We start from the raw sequence: 15,717 nt of genomic DNA, 5'->3' as shown, positions 1-15,717 counted from the left end.
GAGCCTGGAGCCTGTTTCCGATTCTGTGTCTCCCTCTCTCTCTGGCCCTCCCCTGTTCATGCTCTGTCTCTCTCTGTCCCAAAAATAAATAAACGTTGAAAAAAAATAAAAAGTAGAATTTTGCCTCTTATTTTCATCTTTAGAAATCTACGTAAGTTTGGTAGATAAGGTATGTGAATGATCTATCTAATGCATCAATATTTACTTTATACCTGCTATGATTCAGATATTGTTGATCACCAAATCTATGCCTTAAAAAATTCCATGTGAGTTAGAATAAATTCAAGCAATTCAAAATGCATAAGGTATAAATTGGTCATTCCGTACTTCTCAACTCCCAATCTCAGAGGTAAGCACAGTTTAATGTTTGAGAGACAAATATGGATGGTCCTGGAGGCTCATTTCCTATTCTACTAGAATAGGCTAAAAGAGATAATAACCCCCCAAAGCTCCACTCCCATTGTTACTTAGGCAATTAGACGTTCCCTAACCTTCTCTTTAGGTGTGTACAATGTTCTGGTGTGGAGCCCCTCTATCAGGTCACTTTCTGTGGTGCATCCAGACTACCCACACCAGGTCTAAACACACTTTTCTGTGAGAAGAGAACTTGGGGATGGTATATGCTCTGTGAATTCTTTCCCTGTAAGTTTACTCTGATAAAATGTTTTAATATTCATACAGCAGGACTAGTTGTATTTGTGTGCCCTTGGCATGACAGGTGTATATTATGTGAGCTCTTCCTTTTTCTCTACGCTTAGAAACACAATTTCACACCCTAGACACACACACACACACACACACACACACACACACACACACTCAAAGGCCAAGCAGAGAAATACAATACAAATTATTCTGCAATTTTCCTTTTTGGAAAAAATTTATTAATATACATTATGAACACCTTTTAAAGTTAGTACACAGAGTTCTACTTTATTCTACCCAGGCATCTTAAAAATCTCTCTTAAATGTAGCAATCTAAAGCTTTGTAACAAATTACCTGGATTTCACTCAATGGCTTCTATGTAAAGAAATCCAGGTAACTGAACCTTGGCATTTGGTCACTTGAGATTGTGCATATTCCATTTTCTAGACAACTTTTCTAAAATAAGTTAGTTATAACAGATGAATCTCTAAGTGCTTATTCTAGAAGACAAGGCTTTTGTGAACAAGACTGTACATGTTAAGTACATGTACATGTACATGTACTCTTTTGTTATCTGTGGTGGAGTATAGTGGGAGTCTGATAAATATTTACTAAATGACTAAAAAGATTAAGTAAGAGCAAATGCCAAGAGTCAAGAGAGCTGAGGCTTAACAAGTCTGATGGTAATGTGGCATGCTTTATGATTTAGCTTAGATCTTCTTCCCCACATCGACACTCCTTTTTTCCCCTTCTTCTCTTTTAAAAATTGAGATATATTGACATACAGTATTATGTTAGTTTTAGGTGTACAATGTAAGGATTTGACGCTTGCACACACTGTGAAATGATCATCACAATAAGTCTAGTCACCATCTGTTACCATAAAAAGTTACAAAAATTTTTTTAATTAAAAATTTTCTGTGTGTGTGACGAGGATTTTCAAGAATCACTCTCTTGGCAACCTTCAAATATGCATGACAACAGCACTGACTCTAGTCACCACGTTGCACACCACATCGCCATGACCTATTCTTTTTGTAACTAGCAGTCTGTATCTCCTGACTCCCTCCCACTACCAACCAACACTCTTTTCCATATCCAAGAGTTTTGTTTGTTCATTTGTTTTGTTTTTTAGATTCCACATATAAATGAGATCATATAGTATTTGTCTTTCTCTGTCTGACTTATTCACTTAGCATAATACCCTCTAGTTCCATCAATGTTGTTGCAAATGGCAAGATTTCATTCTTCTTTATGGCTGAATTGTATCCCATTGTATATAGACCACATCTTTATCCATTCGTCCGTTGATCAATGCTTAGGTTGTTTCTGTATCTTGGCTATTGTAAATAATGCTACAATGAATATTGTACCTCTTTTCGAATTAGTGTTTTCATGAATTCAGAATATTCTGAATAAATATCCAGACGTAGAATTGCTGGATCATATGGTGGTTCTATTTTTAATACTTTGAAGAACCTCCATACTGTTTTCCATAGTGGCTGTACCAATTTACACTCCTACCAACAGTGAATGAGGGTTTCCTTTTTTCCACACCCTGCCAACACTTGTTATTTCTTGTCTTTTTGATTCTAGCCATTCTGACAGGTGTGAGGTGATATCTCATTGTGGTTTCTATTTGCATTTCCCTGATGATTTGTGATGTTGAGCATCTTTTCATGTGCCAATTGGCTAGCTGTATGTCTTCTTTGGAAAAGTGTCTATTCATATCCTCTGCTTATTTTAAAAAAAAAAAAACGCTTATTTATTTTTGAGGGGGGGAGGGGTGGAAAAAGAGGAAGACAGAGGATCTGAAGCAGGCTCTCCACTGTGAGCCTGAACCCAATGTGGGGCTTGAACTCATGAACTGTGAGATGATGACCTAAGCTGAATCAAGAGTTGGCTGTTTAACCAACTGAGCCACCCAGGCTCCCCTATTTTTTTTTCCTTTGCCCATTTTTTTTAATTGGATTTTCTTTGGTGTTGAGTTGTAGGAATTCTTTATATATTTTGGATATTAACCTCTTATTGGATATACGATTTCTAAATATTTTCTCTCATTCAGTAGGCTGCCTTTCCATTTTGTTGATGGTTTTCTTTGCTGTGCAGAAGCTTTTTGCTTGATGTAGTCCCATTTGTTTATTTTTTCTCTTGGAGTAGGATCCAGAAAAACAACACCAAGACTGATATCAAGGAGATTACTGCCTATGAACACTCCATTCTTATTTAACCCAGTTGGTGGTTTCTTGAAAATTAGGTGATATACATATATACAAAAAAGGCCAATAATTTTTTCTCTTTTACACTGAACAAACTAATGGAACAACAGTCTGAAGACACTGTACATCAAACAATGAAGAAGAGTGAACCCTGAGATATAGGAAACAAACAAGTTGAGTGTAACCCTACAGTTGCCCCAGTTTACTCTACGGAAAGAGTTTCCAGGCAGTAGTTAAGGAAGAGGGAATCAAAGCAGAGCCTGCCAAACTCCCTAAGTTAAGGATCTGCTGCTAGATGTAGACACCAAGTTGGCTACAGTTCCTATGGCAGAGTGCTGAAGAAAAGAGAGCTGTACAAAGACAGAACTCTGAAAATGTACACACATTCACCCTTGAGTATGCACCTGGGCATTGAATAGTGCATGTGTGTAAAGAAAATACCAGAGACTGAGATAGAACCACTGAAAAGATTAGAAAGAACAATTTCTGAAGACCATATGGGCCAGGAATTTACTTATTCCCACTATCCAAAGTAGGAAACTTATTAATTCATAGGACGTGGGGTAGATTATTCAAAAGACTTTGGTCTCAGTAGTGGAGGGGACAAAAAAAGTAGCCTGAGCATTAATGTTTCTTTGCTTATAAAAGCTTAAAAACAAGACTTAAAAGGGCCAAATCTTTCCCAAGAAACTTAACCATGTTGGGGAACAAAGCTAACACACACTTACAGGAATCCAAATATATTTAGCAGTAAGGTAACATTCACATTTGTCATCCAGTGAAAAATTAGTAAGCATGCAAAAACACAGGATAATATGACACATATGAGACAGATCAATGTAACTGAAACTAACCAAGAAGTGGCAGCCACCATAATAGAACCAGTAGACAAGAATATCAAAATAGTGATTGAAACTGTATTTCCTATACTGAAGAAAATAAAGTCTGAAAAGGTTAAGTAGACCTGGAAGATACAAAAGAGAACTAGAAATGAAAACTGCAATGTCTGAGACGTAAAACACTAGAATAGATTAACAGCAGATTTTACACTGAAGAAATGACTAGTGGACTTGACATACTAAGAGAAATTATGCAAAAGGAAAGGCAGAAAACAACAGAAAACAATGAAGAGAAGAGCATCTGTTCTGTTGTAGGACAACTTCAAGTGGTATAAATACATGTCTAATGGAGTGTCCGAAGGAAACAGAGGGTAAGGTAGAAAAATATATGAAGACATACGACTGAAACACTTCCAAATCTGATGATCACACATATAGAAGACATCCAAGCAGAGGAAACATAAAGAAAATCACAACAACCACATCGTAAATTGCTTAAGGCTAGTGAAAAAAAGAAAATCTTAAAAAATTCTAGAGACATTAGACACATTACCTAGAGAGACACAAAGATAAAGACAGCATATTTCTTGGCAGAAACAATGCAAACCAGAAGAGAGTGGAGCAACATCTTTCAAGTACTGAAAAAGAGACAGAGGAAAAAAGAACCAATCTGGACTTTTTTACCCTGGGAAAATTATCTTTGTAAAACAAAAATGAACTCAGCAATTCCACTCCTAGGTGTTTACTCCACAGATTTAAAACAGGTAGACAAATATAATGCTTGTAGTTGAGTATTTATAGCAACACTATTCACAATAGTCAAAAGGTGGAAATAACCCAGATGTTCATCAATGGATGAATGCATAAACAACATATGATGCATCTGTACAATGGGATATTATTTAGTCATAAAAAGGAATTAAGTACTGATAGATGATACAACATGAATGAATCTTGAAAACATTATGCTAAATGAAAGCAGCCAGATAAAAAAAAAGCCACATATTGCACGATTCCATTTATAGAAGGGTGTAGAACAGGCAAATCCATAGACAGAAAGCACAGAGTGGTTGCCAGGGTTCGGGGGGAGGGGAGAATAGGGAGTGACTGCTTAATGGGTACAGGATTTCTGTCTGGGTAATGAAAATGTTCTGTAACTAGATAGCGGTGATAGTGCAATGCTGTAAACACACCAAAAGCCACTGAATTGTACAGTTTTTATGTGTGAATTTTATTGTCATAAAAGAGTGAACCCTTAAATGTATACTTCCGGGGTTTTTTGCCTTAGTAAACATAACTGTCAGAAATACATTTTAATCTTAAATTCTGTTAAAAATAGTAAGACATATAAAAACAAGAAACAACAAAAAGAGGTGAAATAACTTTCTGCAACATACAGAAGCAGAAAGACTTCATTACCAGCAGACTTGTTCTGTAGGTACTGTGAAAAGAAGTACATCAACCAGAAGCAATATAATACCAAATGGAAATTTGGATCTACACAAGGGAATAAAGAACACTAGGTATGGTAACTATTTGGTTAAATATAGTATCTTTTCCTCATATTATAGCTCTTCAAAAAATTGTCAATTGCTTAAAGAAAAATAATAGCAATGTTGTGTGCAGTTTCTACATGTATAAGTAAAATATATGACAACAGGAGCACAAAAGCTGGGCGGGGGGACAAATGGAACTATACTATTTTAAGGCTTTTAAACTATACATGATGTAGTAAATGAAATGAGATGATGTTAAAGATATATACTATAAAGAAAGTACTGTAATAATAGAGTTCAAGCCAATAAACCAATAATGAGATCATATAAAATGACAAAAATATTCAGCTAATCCAAAAGAAGGCAGGGAAAAATAAAAGGACAAGGGAAGAAAGAATAGATGGGATGAATAAAAAACAAATAGCAAGATGACAGACTTATCAAGAGACACATCAAATGTAAATATTCTAAAAACTTCAATTAAAGTCCTATTTTGTTAGAATGGATAAAAAAAAACTAAGATCCATCTACATATGATGCCTATAAGACAATTATAAAGACATAAAGAAGTTAAAAGTAGAAGAATGGAAAAACATAATACAACATTAAGATTAGTCAAGGGGCGCCCGGTCTCATGGTTCATGAGTTTGAACCCTGCATCAGGTTCTGTGCTGAAGTGTGGAGCCTACTTGGTATTCACTCTCTCACCTTTTCTCTGCCCTCCCTCACTTGTTCTTTCTCTCTCTCAAAAAAAAAAAAAATAAAACAACTTAAAAAAAAAAAGACTAGTCAAAAGATGTGAAACTTTTACACTAAAGAATAAAAATAGCAGGATATGGCCAATTAATAGGATAGAATTTCAATATTATTAAGATGTCAATTTTCCCCACTTGATCTGTAGATTCAATGCAATCCCAATCAAAATCAAACCCAGCTTTTTCTTTTTATCTTTGTAGAAATGATTACAGAATTCATATGGAAATGCAAAGGATACAGAATAACTGAAAATCTCTGAAATGAACAGAATTAGAGGACCAATGCTATCTAATTTCAAGACATTATAAAGCTTCAGAAATCAAGAGAGTGTGGTCTGGGCATAAAGACAGGCAAATTAGATAACTGGAAACAGAGAGTCTAGAAACAAACTCACACATTTATGACTAATTTCCAACAAGGTCTTTTCAGCAAATGATGTGAGAACAATTTGATTTCAATGTGCAAATAAGTGAATTTCAATCTATACTTTGCAAACAATACAAAAATAAACTAAAAATGGATTACAGACTTAAAACTACGAAACACCATGACAAAAACCCTGTGACCTTGGGTTAGGCAAAGATATTTTAGACATAACACTAAAAACAAAGTCCATAAAAGCACGAACTGATGAACTGGATTTGACAAAAGCTGCTCTTTAAACATGTTTAAGAGATGGAAAAACAAGCCACAGAGTGGGAGAAAATATTTGCAAATCACATATTTGATAAGGGAATTGTATCTAAAATCAATAAATAATACTCAAAACTCAATAATAAGAAAACAATGTGATAAAATGGGCAAAACATTTGAAGACCCTTCTCCCAGTGAGAGCAGAGGGCAAAGAGCATCTGAAAAGATGGTCACTGTTGTGAGTCATTAGGGAAAATGCAAATTAAAACCATAATGAGAGACCATGGCACACCCATCGGAATTGCTAAAATTAAAAACACGGACTGTATCAAGTCTTTGCAAGGATGTAGAAGAATAAGTACTTTCGCATGCAGCTCGTGGAAATGTAAAATGGTACAAATATTTGTAAACCAGTTTGGCAGTTTCTTAAAACATTAAGCAGACCCCTAGCCACATGATCCACCTAATCCACTCCCAGGTCTTTACCCAAAAGAAACAAAAGCATACGTTCATAGAAAGACTGTACATGGATATCCATATATGCATTGTTTGTCACAGGCGAAAACAGCAAACTACCTGAATGCCCATCAACAGGTGAATGAATGCACAACTGTGGTATACCCATAAATGGAATGTTCCTCAGCAATGAAAAGGGCTATGGGTGAATCTTGAAACGATTAGGCAGAGTGAAACAAGTCAGACCAAAAAAATGTGTGTGTATATAATATATACACATATTTTATGACTGTATTTATATAAAATATCAAAAACATGGTCAATCTATGGTGACAGAATGCAAGTCAGTGGTTGCCTGAGGACCATCTTGGGGATAGGGAATTTTGGGAGAGATTCCTAAGGGGCACAAGGAAACATCTGGGGTGATGTATGTGTTCATTATCCACATTTTGGTGATTCCACAGGTATACATGTGTCAAAAGTTATTATATTGTACACTTTAAGTATGTGCAGCTTAGTGTTTGTCAACTATACCTCAATAAAGCCACTATAAAAGGAATATTTGTTTTCATTTTGACTATTTTTTAGCATTCTCATGTTGGCAATTCATTTATGTTTAATCTCAGACATATTCTCAATAACATATTTAACAATGGTAATTCTAGCTTTAGTTATTTGTTTTATCTGTGTATTATCCTCAAAATTCCAAGCTAGTTTTAATATTTAAACTGTTTAAAAGAATATAGATCCTGAGAGAATTTCCTTCTCTATTTTTTTCACCACGTATCATGAATAGTCAGTTGTTATACTGACTGTACTAATACTATCATCTTTCAGCTAATTAGTTTATATATTTTCAATTTAAGCAGTATAATTTTTGTGAGGCAAAAACCAGTTAAATCGACAGAATATTTCAAATTATAATACTTTAGTTTCAATCTTAAGGGAAAAGTTATATACTATGGTAGCCATAAAATTTTTAAGATACGGTTACTGATTCTTTCTCCTAATGTCTTATGAAAAATTTTCAAACGTACATAAAAGTACAGAATTGAATAATAGATCCACATATAATCTTCCCCCAGCTCCAAACATGATTGAGATTTTGAGATTCTCCTTCCTTTGATTTATGAGCCCTTCCCCCACTTTTTACAGGGTATTTAAAAGCAAATTCTAGGTATCATAGCATTTTCTATCACATGTATTTCAGTATTTAAATCTTTTTCTCAATATAAGCCAACAACTTACCTTAAATGGGGGCGCCTGGGTGGCTCAGTCCGTTGAGTGCCTGACTTCGGCTCAGGTCATGATCTCACAGTTTGTGGGTTCGAGCCCCGCACTGGGCTCTGTGCTGACAGCTCAGAGCCGGGAGCCTGTTTCAGATTCTGTGTCTCCCTCTCTCTGACCCTCCCCCACTCGCACTCTGTCTCCCTCTGTCTCAAAAACAAATAAACATTAAAAAAAAAAAGTGTCTGACTCTTGATTTTGGCTCAGGTCATGATCTCAGTTTGCGAGATTGCCCACGTTGGGCACTGTGCTGACAGCGCAGAGCCTGCTTGGGATTCTCTATCTCCCTCTCCCTCTCTCAAAATAAATAAACTTAAAAAACAATTCCTATTTCAATGAACTGAAGTGTTCAGGAAGGTAGTTTTATTTATTTTTTTTAAGGTAATATTATGACGTGCATATATGTACCTATACAAGTATGGACAAGTTTAATTTTTTTTAGAAATGTTTGATAGGTTATTCTGAAATTAAAACAAACATGAGTGATGTATAATGTATTAGCAAACAGAAATTTCTTTAACATCTCATTGGCTTCTGTAATCATTTATTTATCCTTTCATGGTGTAGTGGTGCTGGTTTACAGTAGTTTCTGACAGCTGACTAGTAAATTTTCAGGAATTTTGTGAGCTGAATACATCTAATATTAAAAACTTTAAATTTACAATAAAATCAATTTTATTTTATTTTTAAAATCAAGACATGTTTTTCTTAAATGTTTATTTATTTTTGAGACAGACAGACAGTGTGAGTAGGGGAGAGGCAGACAGGGGGAGACTGAGGTTCCAAAGCAGGCTCCATGCCAACAGCAGTGAGCCCGATGTGGGGCTTGAACTCATGAATCATGAGATCACAACCTGAGCTGAAGTTTGATGCTCAACCAACTGAGCCACCCAGGTGCCCCAATAAAATCAATTTTATTAAAAAAAATTTTTTTTTTCATGTTTTTATTTATTTTTGAAGGAGAGAGAGAGACAGAGCACGAGCGGGGGAGGAGCAGAGGGACACACAGAATCAGAAGCAGGCTCCAGGCTCTAAGCTGTCAGCACAGAGTCTGATGTGGGGCTGGAACTCAAGAACCATGAGATCATGACCTGCGCTGAAGCCCGACGCTCAACCAAGTGAGCTACCCAGGCGCCCCAGTAAAATCAATTTTATTTAAAAAAGGGAACAAATTTTCTTTTCTTTTTTTTTTTTTTTCAACGTTTTTTATTTATTTTTGGGACAGAGAGAGACAAAGCATGAACGGGGGAGGAGCAGAGAGAGAGGGAGACACAGAATCGGAAACAGGCTCCAGGCTCTGAGCCATCAGCCCAGAGCCCGACGCGGGGCTCGAACCCACGGACCGCGAGATCGTGACCTGGCTGAAGTCGGACGCTTAACCGACTGCGCCACCCAGGCGCCCCAAGGGAACAAATTTTCAAAGTCATGGATTTTTAATTATTTTACTATTATCTATGCTCTTCAGTTTATCCAAGTCTATTGTATCTGTATGGTGGGGACAATATGCAACAGTGTGCTACTGAGTACCTTTATTCTGTGTGCAGTGACGTGATGTTGGCAGCTCAAAGTTAGTCGCGGTAGGAATATTTATTCCACAGACACGAGAAATGCTCCAAATCTGGCTGTGCCTCGCACTCCTGCCGGCAGAGCTGGCTGTGGCACGACACTCTTCCCTCCCAAGTGTAACTCTATGTCGGGTCCCATAGTAGGAAGTTATTTCTGGTCTTTTGGAATTTGAGCACAGAAATCCTCCTAATGTCACATTATTAAAAGTATTTTAATAGAGGGTACTATAAAGGTAAATATGAACAGGTCCTTCAGAAAACAAAGAATACATGATATGTATTGATAGTCTTTAATATACGCCTCTAAAAATCCCTTTATTATAAGATCGAAGTTTTAAATTATTAACATAAAAAACTTGTTATGCTGAAACTCAGGAAATAAAAGGAATACTAATGAGGTGACATCTTTGGTTATACTTATTTTATTACTTGAATTTCAGAAGTACAGAAAAATGTAATTAGATGTTAAGTAAAAGGATTAAAAATACCGTGTACAGGGGCGCCTGGGTGGCGCAGTCGGTTAAGCGTCCGGCTTTAGCCAGGTCACGATCTCGCGGTCCGGGAGTTCGAGCCCCGCGTCAGACTCTGGGCTGATGGCTCAGAGCCTGGAGCCTGTTTCCGATTCTGTGTCTCCCTCTCTCTCTGCCCCTCCCCCGTTCATGCTGTGTCTCTCTCTGTCCCAAAAATAAATAAACGTTGAAAAAAAAAATTTAAAAAAATACCATGTACAAATATGTATCTTTTTTAGATGACATAAGGCTAAGGAAAATAAGAAATATGAGCCTGAGTTTTAAAAGATACTTTGGGAACTATCATGTACCAAAGAATTTGAGAGCTTAAGAGTATACCAAGTTAAGTGTGTGTTTAAGACAATTTTTCATCTCTTTAAAAGATGAGGTTTTAAACAGATGGCTACCAGAGGGGAAGTGGGTGGGGGGGGGGTGGTGGGGGAGGATGGGGGAATAGGTGAAGGGGATTAAGAGTATACTTATTTTGATGAGCACTGAGTAACGTATGGAAGTGTTGAATCACTATACTGTACACTTGAAACTAAGATAACAGTACATGTTAACCACACTGGAATTAAAATTTAAGAAAAAATTTTTAAGATGAGGTTTTATTAAAAAACTCAAAATGCCACCTAAAATCGCCAAACCCGTTTTGCCAGTTGATACTCTCAGAAATCAAAGCTCCGCCTGTCTAGTCTGCATTTATATTTAGTCTGGGCATTTAATCTCTTTTTTGATCTTAGTTTTACCATACACTGCACGATGTTTTATAAGGCTTTAACAGTAGGTTAGTTTTGTACGTTGTAACATCATTTTGTACTAGCAAACAGCTTATTTGAAAACTGCTCAGAAGACAGACAAAGGAGTAACAGAGAATTAAAATGAACACTGTGATTCTTTATATATGTTTCTTTTGTTTAAGTTATTTACCTCTTGTGAAAGCTGTGTTACTTGGTCCTTTTGATGTTCCAGGTCTTTTAAAACCAGTGAGTTTTGTTTTTCTAACTGAAGCACTCTTCTTGCCAAGTGGACACTAACGGAATGAAGTAAGAAAATTAATGCTTAAAAAAGAGGAATGTTATCTAAGATATTAAAAATGTGTTTGTGTGCTTAAAAATTGACTTACCATTTCCTAGTAATTCTTAAATATTTACAGAAAAAATATGGAGTCAAATATTATCAGGTGTCAACAGTGGAAGACCAATATCCAAACAGCACAGAATTTTGAAAGTAACATTAAAATCTCCATAATAATATAACTGTGATACATTGATTACTGCAGTAATGGCTTCTAGCCCTTGCTATAAAAGTAGAGTTACATTATACTTGCTTGAAAAGCCCACAGACAGCAATTTACAGCTTTCTCCATTTTTATAAAAATTTCCCATTTACAAACAAATCAGGCAATTAGTTGAAACAATAATAAGCCTGCACTTTGAAAAGCTTCAGTGTTTCCCTCACACAACCTAATGCATTTTATAATACAAAAAACAACTGAATAGAGTTTCTATTGAAAGTAGAGATGAAAAAGATGCATGAAAAATGGGGAATGTCTCAGTAGTAAAAGATCACCCTTTGACTATCACATGATCACAGCTTACTGTACAGAGTGTAACCTTTAGTATTTAACATCACATTAAACATGAAATACCCCAATTCCATTTTTAAGACACAATTAAAAAAAAAGTTCAGTTATAAAATCATTCCTCCTAACAACTAGGGGGAAAAAAAAGTGGTAGAATTCTTTAAAGAACTGCTAATACTGTTGAGAAGACATGTTGCTCCAAAGACCCTGTCTGTGATTCTAAAAATTAATAATTTCTTATTTATCATATTTTCATATTCTATATGAATTAATCTACTGAATTGCAAAAGCTATGGAATCTGAGAGGCCAAGACGTTATATAATGACATGGCATAAAATATTTTCATTAATTTTTGAGACAGAGAGACAGAGCATGAGCAGGGGAGGGGCAGACAGAGAGGGAGACACAGAACCCGAAGGAGGCTCCAGGCTCCGAGCTGTCAGCACAGAACCCAACACAGGGCTCAAACTCACGAACTGTGAGATCATGACCTGAGCCAAAGTCGGACGCTCAACCGACTGAGCCACCCAGGCGTCCCTAAAATATTTTCATTTTAAAGAAAATTATTTTATTTATATGTGGAACAGGAACAATTCCATTATATTTTTAAATATTTCCTAATCTTGGATAAAGGAATGCAGACAAAAAATTCTGAAAATAATGCTAAACATCATCCTATACATCCATTTCTAAGGCCTTGTTATTATTCCAAATGAAAAAGATGAGTTCTGATAAAAGTTTATACAGCAAACTGGGGAGTTTGTTTAGATATGCTCATTTCTAAATTTCTATCTTTCCAACTGGCATAAGATTTTGTCTTAATCAGCTAAAGTTAGAGGCAGAAAATACACAGTCCTTATTTTTTGACAATCATTTAAAATTTTTTTTTAACATTTATTTATTTTTGAGAGAGAGAGATAGAGTGTGAACTGGGGAGGGGCAGACAGAGAGGGAGACACAGAATCTGAAGCAGGCTCTAGGCTCCGAGCTGTCAGCACAGAGCCTGATGCGGGACTCAAACTCACGAACCATGAGATCATGACCCGAGCCGAAGTTGGATGCCTAACTGACTGAGCCACCCAGGTGCCCTGACAATCTTTTTTTTTTTTTTTTTAAATAAAATACAGCTTTACTGACATATAATTTTATTGCTATGTAATTTACATATTATAAAGTCCATCCATTTAAAGTGTTCAATTCAATGGTTTTTAGTATGTTTAGAGTTATACAACTAACACTGTAACCCAATTTTAGAATATTTTGATTACAAAAGAAATATTTCCCTGTTAGCATTGCTCCCCAGCCTCCTGCCAGCCCTAGGGAACCACTAATCTATTTTCTTCCTTTACAGATTTTACAGGTGTTTACGGTTTATGGCTACCCCATTTTCTATCTCCCAATCTAAAATATGCCAAGTTCTCTCAAATTTGACCCTAAAATAAGATCTCTACAAATAAGTCTTAATGCTAATTTTATGTTATGTTTACAGCTTTAATACATAAACATCAGTATTTTATATCATTAACTCTGTTTTTTACTAAGGTAATAAAAATCCTTGGAGTCATCTTCACTCATATTTTCATTTTCTTCCTCATCCTTCATAAATGTTAGGAATAAGTCTCCCACAGAAAGATGAGGGTCTTTTTGTACACAGTTAATTTCTCAGTAAATGGATGTTGAAGGTACAGACCATGTTTGTGCCATGCTCAGAATAGAACAATAACACAATCAAAGGCTACTACACAGAAAACAGTTGCGGATGACATTCAATGAAAGAAAAAAGGATGCGAAAAAATAATCAGATGCAAAGGTCACCCATTACCAACATTCTGAAGACGATAATGACTTGAAGACATCACGTTTAATAACAGCAAGTAGCTCATTTGGTTTGGGTGCTTTTTGGTTTGTTTGGGAATTGAATAATGCTCTTACGCAGATATGGTGTGATACCATTTATCAGTGCAAAATATCACATGATATGAAACAGTGAATTCGAGAAATTCTTGACATGCTGGTGCCTAAGCCCTAATACCAGGGCTACCTCCTTCTACTAAAAATTGCCCTGATTTTGGTTGGGGATTCTGACTGAGGAAAATCAACTTTAAATAGAAGGGAGCTATCTTACGAGGCCTCAAAATGCTCCTAATGTGTTCTATACTGTTCTGATTACTAGCATATAGAACTATTTTATTGAGGGGTACGTGGGTGGCTCAGTCGGTTAAGCAGCTGACTCTTGATTTGGGCTCTGGTCTTGATCTCACGGTTTGTGGGATCGAGCCCTGCACTGAGTTCTGCACTGAGTGCGGAGCCTGCTTGGGATTCTCTCTCTCCCTCTCTCTCTGCTCTCCCCAGCTCACGCTCTCTTGCCGGAAGCTGAGCTATCCAACCAGCCTGAAGGCAGGGCCCGGGGGGGTGGACGGATTGGGACTGCAGGGCGGCCCACCGACAGTGAAGCTTCTTGTACTCCTGCTTTTATGTAATTTGGCCTTAATAAAAGTAGCTGGGGAATTGTCTGTTGGGGAACTGCCCTCGACAGGCCCCCTGAGAAAAGAACCATTGGGGAAAGAAATAAGGTTCCACAAGGAAATTGTGTGGCCCTGCATTTAGCCCTTGCCACCCCCTATAAAGACTCCAGCCAAGGAAGGAACAAATGGATTTGAAAGCCCCACTCCGGTAACTAAGGAGTGTATCTATGGGCACAGGTTACTCCAACCCCTAGGCCCACTTGGCCCCCAGGACACTCTCTCTCTCTCTCTCTCTCAAGTAAATAAATATTTAAAAAAAAAAAAAGAACTATTTTATTGAGAAAAACTTTCTAAGAACTGATGCTGACAAGAATGACTGTGACTTTTACTATGAATGTTGGTATCACTTATGATACATAATATTTATAATGTAGAAGACATGGTGGTATAACTGGTCTCCAATTGATGCACTGATCACATTTAAAACATTTACGTCTAAGTCATTGTAAAGACAGCAGAACACATTTCTTCACAGACATTTCAGAAATGGTACTAAGTATTAAGGTTCTTAGATTGCCCTAAATGACACATTTAGCCCATGGATTATGGATGTTACAGAAACAAAACAAAAACAAAAAACACAAACAAAAATATTGTGAAATCTAGGACATGCAGAAAAAACGAGAAATAAAATTTTTGATCATTATCATATTTACAATGAAACAAAAATGATTCAAAAATTAGAATTTTTTTCTTGATCATAAATATCAATGTCTGTAGAAAAGCAGGTTGAATTAGAAGAAATGTGTTTACTAGCTCATTCACCAAAATATTCATGAACATTAAAAAAAAAATTTATTAAAAGCCCATAACCTATATAGGTACCAGGAATACACAGTTTCTCCCTGGAGGATCTGATAGTCTCCTGAGGAAGACGGACAAATAAGTTACCACAGTGTGCTAAATGATAAGAAAGGGCACACTGAGGAATGAAGACTAATAGTAATCTGGAGAGGAAGCAGAGAAATAGCATTCTGGGTAGAGAGAAAAGCATAGGTAAAGGATGATGTGCAGGGAGATATGCTGTGGATTGATAAAATGTATGGCTCGTGGTGAAGGCTGAAGCTAGAGAGACAGAGGCAGGGACATATGAAAGACCTTAAATGACAAGCTGAGTTTGGATTTTATCCTTAAGTCGGTAGGCATAACATGATCAGATCTGCACTTGAGAGAGTTCTCTATCAATACGGTGGAGAAGGA

At 36.4% G+C, this 15,717-nt stretch overlaps 1 protein-coding gene across 8 annotated transcripts in view; it reads right to left on the bottom strand.

Moving 5' to 3' along the window:
• PIBF1 (progesterone immunomodulatory binding factor 1) overlaps positions 1-15,717 on the bottom strand; it is a 207,355-nt gene that overhangs the window by 54,570 nt on the left and 137,068 nt on the right. For 7 of the 8 annotated variants that reach the window (XM_045054215.1, XM_045054221.1, XM_045054219.1 and 4 more), the window contains exon 14: positions 11,337-11,439. In XM_045054215.1, coding sequence (XP_044910150.1) covers positions 11,337-11,439 — 103 coding nt within the window. Of the gene's footprint in view, positions 1-9,859; positions 10,085-11,336; positions 11,440-15,717 lie in introns of all 8 variants that reach the window. The other variant, XR_006595575.1, reaches the window with a different exon arrangement.

Source organism: Felis catus, chromosome A1 (assembly GCF_018350175.1).
Source record: "Felis catus isolate Fca126 chromosome A1, F.catus_Fca126_mat1.0, whole genome shotgun sequence".
Taxonomy (NCBI): Eukaryota; Metazoa; Chordata; class Mammalia; order Carnivora; family Felidae; genus Felis; species Felis catus.
This window is presented reverse-complemented; position numbering and strand designations above follow the sequence as displayed.